Here is a 16,916-nt window from a genome sequence, read left to right as displayed (position 1 = left end):
AATATTTTTAGGAAACTAATATATTTCAATTTGAAAATAACACTTTATATTTTTACAAAAGACTCCGGTTTTGTAAAACCAATTGGCCGAGATCGTTAAGTGACCACTAAGGTTTCTCAGTGTTTCTTGGTTCAAATCCCAAAGATGCTTGAAAAATCGAATGTCTAGTTTTTCATAATTATCAAATATTAGTTCAAAATATTAAATTCAGGTGTCGCATTTCGACCTTGACACTTAGTAAATTTCTGAAAAAACAAAAAACTTAATTTCCGCACTTGACTGTAAGAGAGATACATAAAGAGAAAAAAAAAAAGATAGAGGAAGCACTGGGGAAAGAGAGGGGTAGAGGCAGATGATGAATAAGAGAGATGTGTATGATACATATTCTTTATTAAAATTCAATATTAATACAATATAGGAATAAAAATAACTTTTATCATCAATAACTTAAATAGCCGAGCGGTTTAAGTGACCGCATACTCGGTGAAATCACTCTGGAGGCAGGCACAATGTGAGACGGATCGAATCCGGCTGAAGGCGACGACGAGCAACTCTGAAGCAGAAAAAATGGAGCAGTGCTGGTGACTGGCTGTTGGCAGGCGCGGTGGGTCCTGAAACGAACACACGAAGTGATGGTCAACCTGAGGTTCATGATGCGAGAGGTTACACGCAGAGAGACACATTGCGGAAGATGCATGCTGGACCCGAAAATCTACCCAAAAACCACAACATGCGAAAAAAACACCAAAGAAGGAAAAAAAAATGTGAAAAAAAAGCGAAAAAAAGCGAAAAAAAGCGAAAAAAGGGGAAGAGGGGAGGGGAGGAGGAAGGAGGGGTGGAGAGTCTAAAAAAAACCCCCTAAGTCCCAGATCAATTTTTCTCTTTTCTGTTCAGCGTTGAAACTTTTTTATGTTTTTTAGTGTTCCCTCACACCAATTCCCAAAGCCAACACTCGAATGAAATCAAGTCCACGTTGAAATTTTCACAACGAGAAAAAATTACTAGGACTTAGTTAAAATATTTAACTTTGCCCCAATAAAATTTTCTCGTTGTGAAATATTCAATGTGAGCCTCATTCATTCGAATGTTGGCTTTGGTATAATACAGCATGCAAAAATAACTCGTCTGTCTTAATTGAAAAGGTTTCAGAAAATTTGGACTTAGAAAAAAAAATTATCTGAAAGGACTTAGAAAAAAAAAATTATTCGAAAGAATTATAATCAGAAAATTTGGACTTAGAAAAAAAAAATTATTCGAGAGAATTATTTAATTAATCGATGAAATAAAATCATATTAATCGAATCAAAATCGTTTATACGACTTGATAAAACATGTGAAACCTTTACAATTAATCAAGACAAAAATATAAATATAGCTGACTTGAACAATATACAAATTATTGGAAAAAGCCAAAAAAGAAATTCAACAAAACTTGTGAAATGAAATAATAAAAAATGTTTAAAAACTTGAACATTAAAAACTTCAAAACTGTTATAAAGCTTATTGTTATCCTTTAGAAATTGAGTTAAATAATTTTTACAACTTGAATCAAATAATGAACTTGTAATCAAACTTAAATTTTGTCTAATCATTCAAGTCAACTCTTTAAAACTTTGATTGTATGTCTGATCAAAATTGTTTTTAGCAATAAAAGAATAAAAATCTATCATTTAGCTATGCAGCAATATAATTGAATAAAATTAAAATAAAACTACAGTGAAAGACTTTTAAAAGCTGCATTCAATTAACAATTTGGTAAGTCTTATTGAGTATTTGAAATAATTTGATCAAAACCAACAATCATAAATAAGAATGTACATGCAGTCAATATCGCTACAGGGAAAACACATGATTCTTGATACTAGAAATGTAATTTAAAAAATTACCGTTTCGGTAGAATAATGAACAAGAAGTGTTATAAGAAAGAGATTTTTGTAACAAAGTAAATTTGTAATTTGTAACAAAATACCATCAATTTAGGAGTTACCTAAGGAGGGGTGCTAGGGCCTCATCAACAAACAAGTATTCAATGCATACAAAAAGCTGTATTGGTTAACTAATAATTCGGTAACAAATATTTAATATAAATAATAATTCTGAATTCTACACAAAAATAGCTCATCGTGTTATTATAGAACAAAAGAATTTCAGATTGACTATTTATGGAATTGTAATAATATAAATTACTCACAATGTCTTTGATACATACGAGATGTACAATTTTTATTGATTTAGAACATGTATAGAAAGCACATATATAAATAAATGAAAAAAAAACTGAATCAAAATGTTTTCCCCATAATAAATTAAATAAAAACATAGTTTTTTACACATATGTCTGCCATATTAATTTAAAATCATTTATTTGCATAATAGTTGTAGTTGAATAAACAAAAAATAAATTGTATTTTATGTATTAAAAATTAATAAATTATACATGATTAAAAAAACTATAATAATCCAAATATTATAATATAAATAAACAATATTTTCAGCAGATATATGTATACACTATAATAATAATGCACGAGCCAGAAAATATTCCAGTAAAGTATATACAGACTGCTTTATGAATGATATCGGATAACAAAGGGACAAGTTCTCAAAGCACCTTTCAATTAATTTCATTCGATATGAAAAACAAGCATAAAATATATTATTATTAAAAAAATTATTATTACGAGCAGAAAAAGTAGCATGTAATACAATCTGCGTCAGTAATTGTAAACGCCTACTAATTTATTTCTATTGAAATTATAGTTTCACTAAAGATGATAAACAATATTGTGTTGAAGTAAAGATTTTCCAAATTATTTGACTGCTTTAAATTCAAAATTAAGAAAAACTTAATACATATATATATATATATATATATATATATATATATATATATAAAAGTTAAATATTGAATATTTAAAATATTATAAGTGTATAAGATGTAATATGATAAATGCCTGTATATATCAGAAATATATTCTTTGACTCGCTTTGTATAAAACATGCTTTGCACTTACATCGTTAGATATCCTCTACAGCAGCTCCCAGGGCACATAGTCATTACTCGAACCACCTCTGGAGCAACTGCCAGAAATCTCAAGTACTCGATACACACTCACTACTTTAAAACCACTACATAACTTTGTCTTTTACATAACATATTGCAATTGTCCGAGTAAAGTTATTACACAATACACAACACCCAACTTATGTTAGAGACTTTCGTGAATTTAGAAATCGATAATAACAGATATGAGTTGGAAGTGATAAAGTATAACCTACAAAAGCACATATATAAATGATACATTTTATAATTGCATATATATAAATAAAGGATACATTGACGCTGTAAATAAAATGTTTAATTATAAAATTGATTCAAAATATATCCTTATCAAACTATTCAAGGTAAACCTAGGCACTTCCAAACATACCCATTTTTTGGCTTTTAATTAACGTTTAAATTAATTACACGTTTTGATGCACAAATTAACAAAATCCAATCAAGGATTTAATTAAAAACGCCTAATTAACGCGACCACATGTTAATTCACGAAAATCTATTTGACAACTGACGCAACATATGTCAAAATAATTGTCGTCTATAATCTAGAGCGCGAAATTCAAACTTTAAATTTAAACTTTGTAAAATTCACTTATATTCGCCAAAAGTGAATGGATTTGTTTGAAATGTATAGCATGTATAGCAAAAAATATTACAGAATATAATAACTATGTAATAATGTATAGCATGTATAGCAAAAAATATTACAGAATATAATAACTATGTAACAATGTATAGCATGTATAGCAAAAAATATTACAGAATATAATAACTAACTAGTTGATTTGGTATTTAGCCTTGAGGCAAGTTACATGAACTTCCCGATATGTTTAAATAATCGACTTAATCAATAAAAAATAAATTAATTTATGAGTCATTAAAAGCCTAGACAATATACTAATGATTAAAAGTATTCCGAGTGGATTTATTACACATAATTGAAACGAACGAACACTTTGACTCGGAGTATTTTCTAAAAGCAAATTTTATATAATTGAACCATTTTTCAGGACTTTAATGGTTTATTATGTTCAAGACCAAGTACTCTATCATTATACCAAGTAAATAGTCTAATTTTAATTTTAACAAATCTCAAAAGAACTACTCATTTTCTCAAACTTTGATGAATTTTTAAAATCAAACAATTTGTTATAAGGCCGTAATATTTCAGTAAGTTCTATAAGACCATGGTATATAATCACTAAAAAAAAATCCATAAAAATCGGCTTAATTTTTTTTTCAACAGTTAATTACAAGAAAACGGCTCGGTAGATTTTCACCTAAAACTAATCAGTATCATTCCCAACTAATATCTTTCGAATAGTTTTTGATCTTTTAAAATCGGTTCGGTAGGATGAGCTTAAATGTGGACGAAATGTTTAACACTTTTTTTCAGATTATAAAGAAACGGCTTGGCAGATCGTCGCACAAAACTGACAAACGATAGTCCTCACCGAAATACATCAAATGGATTTTAAATTTTTGAAATCGGTTAAGGCGTTTTTGAGGAAACGTCGATTTACGGCAAAAAATCTGTTCACACACACACACACATACACACACACACACACACATACTTTTTCCAAATTTGTTCTCATTCGATTCAGAATGGCTTGAAACGTCGAGAAAACATAAAATTAGCGAATCGGATTTTTTGATGAAAACATAAACTCCTCCTTCGGGAAGTTAATAATAAATAAAAAACATAAAAGTAACAAATGTATATATATATATATATTTATTTTTTTCAACATAATCATATTCTATTCACAAAAAGTTACTTAAACTTAGTTAAAAAAAAACTTACTTAGGTCTTTTATTTGAACTTATAATTGTCTGTAAAATAAATTGGTCATCTGGTTTGATGACGATTGTGTAAGAATTATCCCCACTTGTGTAAAATTGATGTTCTTTTAATCCCCAGCTTACTGGGCTATCATGAAAGCCTTGAACATGTAATGATATCCAAGGCAAATGTGGACGGGATGATAAATATGATCTGTTAAAAAAAAAGAATAGTAAATGAATAATTTGATTGGTATTACAGAATTTAATTATAATATGAAATCAAAAGTTAAGAAATTTTTGTATCTATTGGTCATAATTTTTTTTGAAACTGATTTCTTGGACAAAATAAATTGGGATATTAAAAAAATCTATTAGAAAATAATAGAGTGAATTAAACCAGTGAAACAAGTCACAAATATATGTTTTTAAATTTAAGGGAAGAAATTTAATTGTATTGTAATTATATATATTTAGTATCCAATATAGTCTTACCTAATTGCATCAAATATTTCTAAAACCTGTGATGCCGAGTAAAATCCTGTAGCTTTTAAATACAATACTTGGCCAAATGTGGTATTCTGTTCCGGAATTTGATAGCTTGATAAGTAATCATAGTTTTCCATGTCTAAACTAGCACCTATGCTATGAATTCCTATCCATTCTAATAATTCAGCATTTGTACAATATTTCACATTTGAGCTTATATCAAGTATTGGAACTTGCACGCTATAATTAGTTCTAGATTCAAATTTTGGTTGGCCTAAATGAACTTTATATTTTAATGAATCAAAATAACTTGCAATGGATGATGGACAAATTGATTTTTCATTTGGAATCCAAGCCAAAATAACCGACATAGGCTGTAAATTGTTAGAAAGGCACCATTTAACGCGATCATAATATTTCTTCCCAGGCGTCAATAAATCAGATTTCAGATCTATATGGACAACTGCAAAAGAAAAAAAAAACAAAGTTGATATTTTTATAAGAAATTTTATTCAAAGTATTATACATATTATGCTTAAAGTAGGTAAACAAACAGTGTATCAAATAAATATTAAATTACAAATATATCACAGAATATAGTATTTTTACAGTTCAATTCTGCGGAAAGGAGTTATATCCAAAAATAAGTTATTTTCTTTAATAAATCGTTTGAAACAATCCAATTCTACTTGTGACACACGCCAGCTTTCCAGCTCAGTGAGTATACTTAAATTCGGACATATTTCTACGAGCTTATACGCGGAGGCTATGGTTAGTCTATCAGAATGCAAAACACGCAGTTCTTCTAGATAAATCATCGGATTTTTAGACAAAACCTTCTCAATAAGTTCGTCTGATGTCGGAATAGAAGTTCCAAAATGGATATATTTGACTTTGAAACAATTAGACAATAAAAAGTCCAAATGTTGTGGCAAACATTCAGCAATGCATGTTAATCGTTCCAAATTCATGAATGGCGGAATATCTAATCTTTTGTTTGTATATAAGGATGTTGACTGTATCATTTCACAATTATAAAATGTTAGTGTTTTGAGATCAGGACAAAACTGGCTTATATACATCAGGGCATTTAAATCAATCTCATCTACATGTTCCAAATGCAGGGATGTTAAATTACATCCTTTTACTTGAAGTAAATGTTTCACTTGATCAGCAAAAAAATCACATGAAAGAAGTTTCAAATCATTCAATCGCTCAAAAGATATCAAAACCATTAAATCACTCAATAATGTGTTATGAAAAATAGATACACTTGATATCAAAGGACACATATCCGCTAGAAGCTGCAAATGATTTGTTGGAGCGTAGCGGCTGACAAATTTTTTTAAACCAAATGTTTGAAATTTATGATTGAATTTAATATATTCTAAAACTCTACCCAATTCATCGCAGCGCCCTAAGTCTTCAATGTGTTCAAGATTCAGTAATACATTTACATATCCTTCAAGTGTCACTGAAGTTCTATATAACTGAACATAGCGTAATTTTTTCAAATTTATCAGTATATCGATACTGTCATCATTTATCAATTTCGAAGAAGACAAGTCAATGCTTTTCAAATTTGGACAGTGCTCACATAGGCATAAAAGTATATTATCAGTACAATCATAATTTATGGACAAGAATGATAAATTCTTCATATTTGAAATTCCTTTAACTACAGTAGGTTCCATGTCAAACGTTTTCCATCCTCCAGACATTGAGCCTAAGTTTAAGCTCAATAAACCTGTCAATTTTGGCAATTTTTTGTAAAAAACATGCCTCATTACTTTTGGTACATCATCAAAATTTAAATTAGTCAAGCAGGGAGATAACAGAACTTCAGATAAAGTAACTGCTACATTTATCTGGTTTAAAAAGGTAGCCATAGAGGTTCTTAAATCCATGGCACGTTTAGTTCGTTCTATTAAATCCGGGATAGCTTTGAACATTTCTTGACTGAGGCGGTCATAAAGATTGTAAGGCATGTTATACTGAATTATGTCACTGAGATATTTTATTACACTTAGTAAGATATCAGAAGCATTTCCAGGCTCGGCCTTGGACATGTAAGTGATTTTTGGCATGATGTTTTGTCCTATTAAACATATCCAGGATGTTAAATTTTGGAGAGCAATATTCTCCAAGGACATTGGCTGCCTCCTCTTAGGCATGATTGTATTCAATTATTGAAATAAAACCTTTTTTATTACGAACTTAATATTATTATGGTTTCATCAGGTCACAAATTCTGCAAATATAATATTGCTATTGGGTGAATTGTTTACGAATTAATTATTTTGCAAAACATATGCAACTCAAAAAAAAGTTAATTCAGATCTGTTTGAGTCTTGGGGTTTTATTTGAACAAATATTTGATTAATATCTCTATTCCTAATACCTTTCAAAAGCAAAAGAAAGGGAAATAAGTCAATATCAAATAACAATGGTCAATTGCATGAGCTTTATTTTTGAATTATCAGCAAATATTGACAAACATTTGCTATTAGTTAGCAATTTAATTTAAATTGTTATGAGCAAAGTTTTGAAGAAAGTTAATTCACCATATCAAATAACTTAATCCAAAATTTGCCTAAATTCAAATAATATCATTCAAAAAAGTAACAAATATATAAAAGAATATTTCAGTAAAAACTTTTTAACAACACACAAGAAATTGCCAGGTTTTATAAATTGTACTTACTATATCGATAATCTTCTTTTTTACAAAATTGTGATAATTTTCCTTCTAGTCCTAATTCTTGATAAGTCTCTTTTAATAAAGACAAAACTAATTTTCCACATGGAGTTATAGCCAAACAATTGTCTGTGTCAATTTGAGTGTTTATACTTAGAACATGTAATTGACCTTAAAAAAAATCACAATAAATCAGTATCACATTTCTTTATAAATTTTATTTCATATTTATAGTAGAATAATTTTATTATATTTACTGAAATAACATATAAAAATATTTGCATCCAAGTTTAATTTGCAAGTGAATATATGAACAATAAGATGTTTCCTTTGTGAATATAAATACTTATTTTCAGAAATATACTTGAACCTACATGAGTATAGTTATGCATACAAACATGATCTAAATATAAATATAAAAGTGATCTCAGTATCCATATTATATATATATATATATATATATATATATATATATAATTATAAATCATGTTCAATGATTGTGCTTTCTTCACAATTTATTTTGATTTTTTTTTAGTCAAAAGTAAATATTTTTTTTACTTTTGTACCTTTTACAAAAATTTAGTGAACTAACGAGTATATAAATTTTTGCTAAAATTTAATATTGTTAAATACATATTAAATGTTACAATTTTCCAAAAGTAGTTAATTAAGTATTTATAACATCCATATTTATGTTCGAGGACAATTTATCTACGCAAGACCTACTTATTTATTAGAGTTTAACATAGGATTATACATTTGATTAATATTAACTTGGCTATTGTAAAATCTATCAGATCATCATAGTTACAGTACTTTCACAGATATGTTTCAAAAAAAAAAGAAGATGAAAATAGGGGTAATAATTCGAATGTATATAAATCTTATCTCATAATTACCAGCACATAAAATAAACAAACTTTTCATTAATTATTTAGGTAACTTGAATTATTTGTTTGATTTTTATAGTATTTCTTCTGATAAACTTTGATAATTGCATATGCTAAACAAAATTTATAAAGAATATTAAGAATTAATCTTATATTCATGATAAATTACCTTGATTTACATATCCCCTTGTAAAGTTATGGTTCACAAATTCTTCAACTTTAACATTGTCAATCTTATAATATTCACAATCTTTTGTCAACAAATCATTAATCTCCGAAGGTAAACTCTGGGATCCAGTATCGGGAAGAACAATAGACACCTGAAAATGATGATCTCAACTTAATTTCAACCAAATAAATGAATATCGATTTATATTGAAGACCATTTACGCAGTGGCTGATATATTGGTTTTTCAATTCTAAGTTTAGCTTACAAGATATTTATAGAACACAGGAACACTTACCAGATGATTGAAGTAATGTTTGCCAATTGTATACGTGACATGCTTTTTTGCAGATTCATTTTTGTAAGAACCATCTATTATTTTATCACTTATTTCTGGAGGATTGAATTTCCACACTTCTGGACACAACATTTTAGAGCACTTTATAGTAAATGACAGACTGGAGAGCTAACCTCACTTTATTGATCTTGCTTATCCGGTAAAATGTCACTTTAGAGGAAATATAATTTTGAATTCTGTAGAGAAGCTGTTGATATTAATTTAACGGTAATTGGCAATTATAATTATAATGGCTCATTATTACTTATTAAATTAAATTATTATTAAATCCTTACGTAGCTTAATAAAATTTTTGCATGGATTTCAAGAATTATTTAGAAGTCGTATGAATTTAAATTTGTGTGACCATGTGTAAGTCTTAATGACGAAATTATAGATCAAACAGATACAGTCAAATATCTAGGTTTACACCTGGATAAAAGACTAACCTGGAAAGAACACATTAAGAAAAAGAGGAAGCAGCTTGTAGATGCCAGAAGAAGATTTTATTGGCTCCATAATAAAATTTACCTCTATAAAGCCATCATTAAACCAATTTGGACATACGGGTTACAGCTATGGGGATTAACTTCTAATTCAAATGCTTTTCAAAAGATTTCAAAACAAATTATTAAAAGAAATATTAAAAGTACCAAAGTATGTTCCAAATTGATGGTTAATACACAAAGCACCGGCACTAGCACAGTTAAAGATGAAATAATTGATTACTCATACAAATATAGAAATAGTCTAGCTGATCACCCAAACTTGCTCGCCAAAAAACTTTAGAACAACTCTACTAGGGCCAGATTGAAAAGAAAATTTCTTCTGCATTAATCAACAATAGATAAGACCTTCGAAAAAATCACTGGCAATGGTCAGATGATTTGTATTTTGCCAACGCCTTTAGTTTTATGTCTAATATTTTACTTGTTGTCCGTTTCAGAACAATTGTAGAAATTAATAAAATAATAAAAAATGTGAGTCCCACAGATGACACACAATCAAAGCATTCAGATGGTGAAGGATATTTAGATAATAATAAAATTAAAATAATTAACAGGCGTATAAGATATATATTATTATAGTTTTCTTTCTATTTCCGTTTTATTTTTATCAAATATTCAAAGCTTATTTGATAAAAATATGCATTATTTTTAACAAAGTTATTGCCGTTTTGATAAGGAACCGAAACAATATTACAAACTATCATTGCTTTAGCCTCAACATAATTAATCTAAAACTAGAATTAAAAATATTTTTTTATATATTTAATGAGAACTATTATGCAATATCTTAAGTAAAACAAATTCCATAATAAAATTAGTCGGTAACAAGTTTAGTATCATCTACCATAGTATCATTTAGTACCACAGTCGATTTAAAGGTAAATCTAATCTAATAAAGGCACATATGGGTTTCGGATTCTAGGAATCAAAATAAGATAGTTTTTTCAAGAAAACATACTACTAAAATAAATTCTGATTTTCCGTGCATTGACTCAAAGATAAGGGTTAAATTTTGAAAAACCTTTTAGGGGGGGGGGAGTTCTAGAGGGTGAACCATGGGAGGATATAAATTTATATATTACATCAAAGAATAAAAAGCAAAGATTTATAATTTAATCTTAAATTCCAAACGTTTCGACATTCAATTTAATGTCATCATCAGTGGATATTAAGGTTGGTAGGTTACATCTAAAGATGTGTACACGACACTAGAAATTAGCACTAACATTTTTACATCTAACTTTTCAACACCATGAATTTTTTATCATTTTTTGTATGATGTAAAAAGAAAAATGATAGTTTTAGTTGACAAAAATGTATGTAAAGTTAAGTAATTTCTGTCACGACTTGCGTACTTTGCAATCTCGCATTATTATATTATATATATATATATATATATATATATATATATATATATATATAAACACACATATACATATACCATATACCATATATATATATATATATAATATATATATATATATATATATATATTCCTCTTTCATCAAAGACTTTTCTATTGTATAATTATTTATTAATATATTTATTATAACAAATAGAAAAAAATGTACAAAAATAAATTAACAAATATTCAGCTATAAAATAAATATATAAAAAACAACATAAGAGAACAATTAATTCATAAAATAATATACAATATTATTATGATTAACATATATTACAAAATGACTAGATCGTTGGAATAGATATATTTTGCCTAATACTGGTTTAAGAAAATGCTTTGGTTTATTTGCTTAAATAAATAGGTAAATTAGCTTATTTCAATAGACTTCATTAGAATTATACTTTAGGAATTTAGTTGCAATGCAATCTGCTCGACATGCGTTTAAATTGTCGGAACGCGCGCTCAAAGCTAAAGTCACTATAGCGATTAATTATTGTTATAGTTTATTAATATTAATATTATTATTATTAATCATCTATGCGTAGTAAAATATTGTTATATTTGGCCAATTCATGCGAGTATTACTGACGCTGAATCGAGAGTACAATCAGAAGACAGCATGTTTATTTCGAAATTCTTATCTCGGTGGCTTTGGTCTTTTTCGTTTCCTCTTTCGTGCAATGGAATATTTCGCAAACGGCTTGAGTTCATTGACAATATGTCGAAATCTTCGAAGTCCCGACTGTACCTAAGGAAAAATAAAAAAAACTAACTGATTAAAAGCTCTTTTTATATACGAAATGTTTTTTAGCCCTTTCCCTACGAGCGTATCCTGTAGGCGACATCCGATAATGATTAAAATTATTTTTTTTTTAAATATTTTACGTAATTAATACTTTGGCGGCTTGGTGGCTCGTACAGCAGGGTCACTCCTGCCAAAAACAGTTCCGTAGCGAAAAGGCTATATAGTGCATCACATAGTATAGTAGATATAAATCTAGTGTTGAAGACTACAACATCCTAGACATCTCTTACAATTTGGACAATGTTTTTTAATGCTTAATTGAAAGTTTTTCCATGCTACTTAAATTACTTGCTACAAAATGAAGTATAATTATGGAAATAGTGTAGAACAATTATTCATAGTTTTTTAGGCGGTTTGCAATATCTAATCATGCCGATTATTAACTTCCCGTAGGATAAGTTATAGTAATCGCAAAAAAAATTGAAAATGAAAATTTTTATATATCTTTACGTTTCAGAAGTTTTTGAACATTCGGCATACCTTAGAAAAAATGGATGTATGTTTTGTGTGTGTGGTGTGTGTATGTGTGTGCGGATACAAATTTTCGTCGACGATTTCGGGAGCACGGATGAAGCGATTTGAATAATTCAAAAAACATTCGATTCGTATTGATAAAGAGACGTGCTGATTAGTTTTTGGCGAAGGCAGGTCTAGCCGTTCCGAACATATGGGGCAAAAAGTGCCAAAAACAGTAACTCAGTTTTTAAGAGAACGGAGCGTCCGATTTAAATAATTCAAAAACATTTCACTAGATCAAAATTTCATGAAGCAGGTCTAGCGGTTTCGGAGATCTAGTAAAAAAAGTAAAAAGAATCCCATCTGGCGGTCAAAAATAATCATTAGACATATGCACATCAAATTATCAGATATTTTATAGAGATTTTAACAATAAGTATAAATTTTGTTTACATTTCTATGGGTTCCGTACCAATGCTTATCCGTTAGATGGCGGCGCGGCGCTTCGATATTTCGTCTCTATGCAGTTAAATCAGTACTATTGCTTTGAAAAAAAGTTCAGAATTTCCAAAATATTTCAAAATACACTTTTCTTCAAAAAGTCTTTCTTTCAAAAAAAAGTAAATTTTTGTCAAAAATTTATAGTTTCTCAAAAATATAATATTTAAGAGTAATTTTTTTCAAAAATGTTAATCTTTTAAAAAAAAAAAAATTTTGGTACGGGAAGTACCAGCAATTTGACTTAAGGCACGATGCCATTCACCACTAGTTATTACTTTAATTTGGACAATAATATAACCTTCTACGTAATTAACAGTTGAATTTTTTTTGCTACAAAAACTCGGTCGGTCAAAAATTTGTATATAACGTAGGGCTCTTGAAAATAATTCAATTCACTTGTCTGCATATATGCTTGTTATAGCATCAAGTAATTGTATTCAATGATTATATTTCGAAAGGAAGTTTTATTTTTATTAGATACTATTTCACAATAAATATAGTATTTTCGTCAGTAAATGCTATTCCACCTTTAACGCGTGTAAAACGCAATAGATGAATTCAATGATATTTTGGTCGATGATTTTATACGAAGAAATCATCCAAAACAGTTTGCAATCTTCTGTTGCATTATACAAATAACAAATACACGTGGACAAATTAATCGTTATAGAATTATTAAAATATTTGGTATTAATTTTCATTACTTTTACAATTGTTTTTTTAACTTCCCGAAGGAGAAGTTTATGTTTTCATCAAAAAAAATCCGATTCGCTAATTTTATGTTTTCTCGACAGTTTCAAGCCATTCTGAATCGAATGAGACCAAATTGGAAAAAGTATGTGTGTGTGTGTATGTGTGTGTGTGTGTGTGTGTGTATGTGAACAGATTTTTTGCCGTAAATCGACGTTTTCTCAAAAATGACTGGACCGATTTTAAAAATTTAAAAGCCATTTGATGTATCTCGATGAGGACTATCGTCTCTGAGTTTTGTGCGGCGATCGGCCGGGCCGTTTTGCTGTAAATTGCAGAAAAGTGAAAAATTTTTCGCCCACGTTTTAGCCCGCAATCTAAATCGATTCTGAAAATTCAAAAACCATTCGATAGATATTGATTGGGAATCGTGCTGATTAGTTTTTGGTAAAGATCGGCCGAGCCGTTTTCTTGTAATAACGTTTTAAAAAAAAAAAATTTTACGATTTTTATGATTTTTTTTTGACGGTAGATACCATAGTTTTCTAGGTCATACTAAAATATTACGGCCCTATGACAACTCGTTTAGAAAATTCGTCAAAGTTTGCAAAAATTGGTATAGTTTTTTTGACATTTGTCAAATTAGACTTGATCGACGTTTTCTCAAAGCGCCTGAACCGTTTCAGAAATTTAAAAGCCATTTGATGTATTTCGGTGAGGACTATCGTTTGTCAGTTTTGTGCGACGATCTGCCAAGCCGTTTCTTTGCAATTTAAAAAAAAGTGTTAAACTTATCGTCCATATTTAAGCTCATCCTACCGAACCGATTTTAAAAAATCAAAAACTGTTCGAAAGATATTAGTTGGGAATGGTACTGATTAATTTTAGGTGAAAATCTACCGAGCCGTTTTCTTGTAATGAACTGTTGAAAAAAAAATTTAAGCCGATTTCATGGAACTTTTTTTGGCGATATACATCATGGTCTTATAGAACTTACTGTAATATTACGGCATTACGACAAGTAGTTTAATTTTAAAAATTCGTCAAACTTTACTAAAATCATTATCGTTTTTAAAGTAGGATTGATGAAGTATATTATTTACACTTTTTTTTGATTAAGTCAATTATTTACACATATCGGAAGTTCATGTAACTTGCCTCAAGGCTAAATACCAAACCAACTAGTTTCCCATGAATTTCATATATTTATGAAAATTTGAATGCAACTACATATGATTCTAAACTTAATATTTAAATTGTGACCTTAAAACCGTTTTAGTTTAAGTACAGGAGTGACATCAGTCGTGCTGCCAAATAATATTCTCCAATTTACAAGTAAATCAACAGTAATAAAACGCAAATTATTGGATGTCACCATGCGCCAAGAAAATTCATATTTTAAGTTTAATTTTAGTTTCAATATTCTAGCAATAATTTGTGTCAGTAATATCCAAGTTTCAGAAAAAATCTTATTAACATTCACATTCTTTCCAAGCTGTAAAATTCAACTAAATCGATATCACTTCGCAGATTTTTCAAGTATCATATATATATATATATATATATATATATATATAATATGTAAACATTACATTTAAACTTTGAAATTATAGATTTATTTAATATTGTCTAAGAATTAACCTCGAAGTATTTATAACGATCCAAATTTAAAAAACATTTTATTATCCAAGAGTCAATGGCACTTTGTTTACTATTAAAATTTGTCAAGAACCTCTCTAGTAAAAGTTTTGATATTATAAACTTCATAAAAGTCTAAACTTATTTTAATACGCATTCCGTTTGAAATAACAAATCCAACAAACAATGCCCGAAAATACATTGAAAATAGGAATAAATAACATACAAGTTTTTTATGGCCCGTTTGCTAATTAATGATTTTTGAATTTATATTTTGTAAATTGTAAATCGATTTAAAGACAATGTATAAAGAAACTAAATATTTACTTTAATATTGGAAATAATGAGCTGAAATAATCACGTATGGCAGTATGGACTTAAGACAAAGTTGATAGGGACTCATGAGTACTTTAGGCCTTCAAGAGTTTTTATGGTCTATAAAAAATCCCTTGCTTTATTTATATAAAAATTAATTCAGTTTATAATTTATCGATTAATTCAATTCTTACCCATATTAAGTAATTTAATAATTGAATTTATCAAGAATCTGTGAAATCTTTGTTTAATTTCTTAATTTCTATTAAAAAGTACAGTCTTGGTTCATTTTGGTTATTATATATATTCAAAATCTGATTGGTGAAAATGTAAAAGATATTTTAACAACTTTCGCAGTACGTAGTTGATCTTTTTATCCTTGACTCTTGGACTATAAGATATTTTTGCCAAAACATATTTCGCTTTAAAGGAATATTATTTGCGTTGCATGAATTGTACAGCTGATATTCATTATTTGGCTTGAAGAGATGTCTTGTGAATTTGACGTCACTATATTCATACTGCCAATAAATATTCAAACCATATTTAAACTAAGATCAAATTCGAATTTGATCATTGATCAATGATAGTCAAAATGTAATAAATTGACACAAATCATCTCAGTAAACATCTTTTTTAAAAAAACTTTCAGAAATATAAAAATTGGCGGCTAATCACCTATACAGATCATTCCGGTTCTTTATATGGAAAGGCACTGAGCCAAGTTTCTTAAAGTATGCTTCAACACGAAAACACAGCAATTTAAAAATAACAGACACCAAAATACTTGCAAAAATTCATGCACTGGAAAATAACAAAAATAAAATTAATGGCAATCTTTTTATACACACAAGAATAATGGATTTCTCAAGGGTCAAAAGCGAGCAACAAAAAACAAAAGGATATACGTATGCAAAATAAATCAAATATAAAATGCATAATAATAAATTATAAAGTAAATACATAAATCAATGTTTTCTCAGATTATTGGTTAGTTATAACTTAAATCTATATTATAATATAAAAGATATCCTTATTACAAATCCATTTTCTTACATCACAAATCATATTCTCACTAGTAAGTGCGAACGAGTACTTACGAGTTAATTAGGCATATATAAAAACATATTACATATTTACACATACAACAAATATCTTTCAAAAATATTCT

At 28.3% G+C, this 16,916-nt stretch overlaps 2 protein-coding genes across 2 annotated transcripts in view; both read right to left on the bottom strand.

The window, feature by feature from the left end:
* Positions 1-4,864: 4,864 nt before the first annotated feature.
* Positions 4,865-9,520, bottom strand: LOC113373768 (ribonuclease P protein subunit p40-like). The gene is made up of 5 exons (XM_026614044.1): positions 9,388-9,520; positions 9,093-9,243; positions 8,040-8,204; positions 5,342-5,798; positions 4,865-5,060 (listed from the first exon to the last, which is right to left on the bottom strand). Exons 1-5 carry the CDS (start codon positions 9,517-9,519, stop codon positions 4,865-4,867), a joined length of 1,101 nt encoding a protein of 366 aa, XP_026469829.1. The 5' UTR covers position 9,520.
* Positions 9,521-11,646: 2,126 nt separating this feature from the next.
* The window catches only part of LOC113373177 (kinesin-associated protein 3-like), a 108,455-nt gene continuing 103,185 nt past the window's right edge, over positions 11,647-16,916 (bottom strand). The window contains exon 17 of the mRNA XM_026613494.1: positions 11,647-12,088. Coding sequence (XP_026469279.1) covers positions 11,978-12,088 — 111 coding nt within the window. The 3' untranslated portion in view covers positions 11,647-11,977. The remainder of the gene's footprint in view (positions 12,089-16,916) is intronic.

This window comes from Ctenocephalides felis, unplaced genomic scaffold, assembly GCF_003426905.1.
Source record: "Ctenocephalides felis isolate EL2017-DRISC unplaced genomic scaffold, ASM342690v1 CF-g0.4_SCAFFOLD_01604, whole genome shotgun sequence".
Lineage (NCBI taxonomy): Eukaryota > Metazoa > Arthropoda > Insecta > Siphonaptera > Pulicidae > Ctenocephalides > Ctenocephalides felis.
This window is presented reverse-complemented; position numbering and strand designations above follow the sequence as displayed.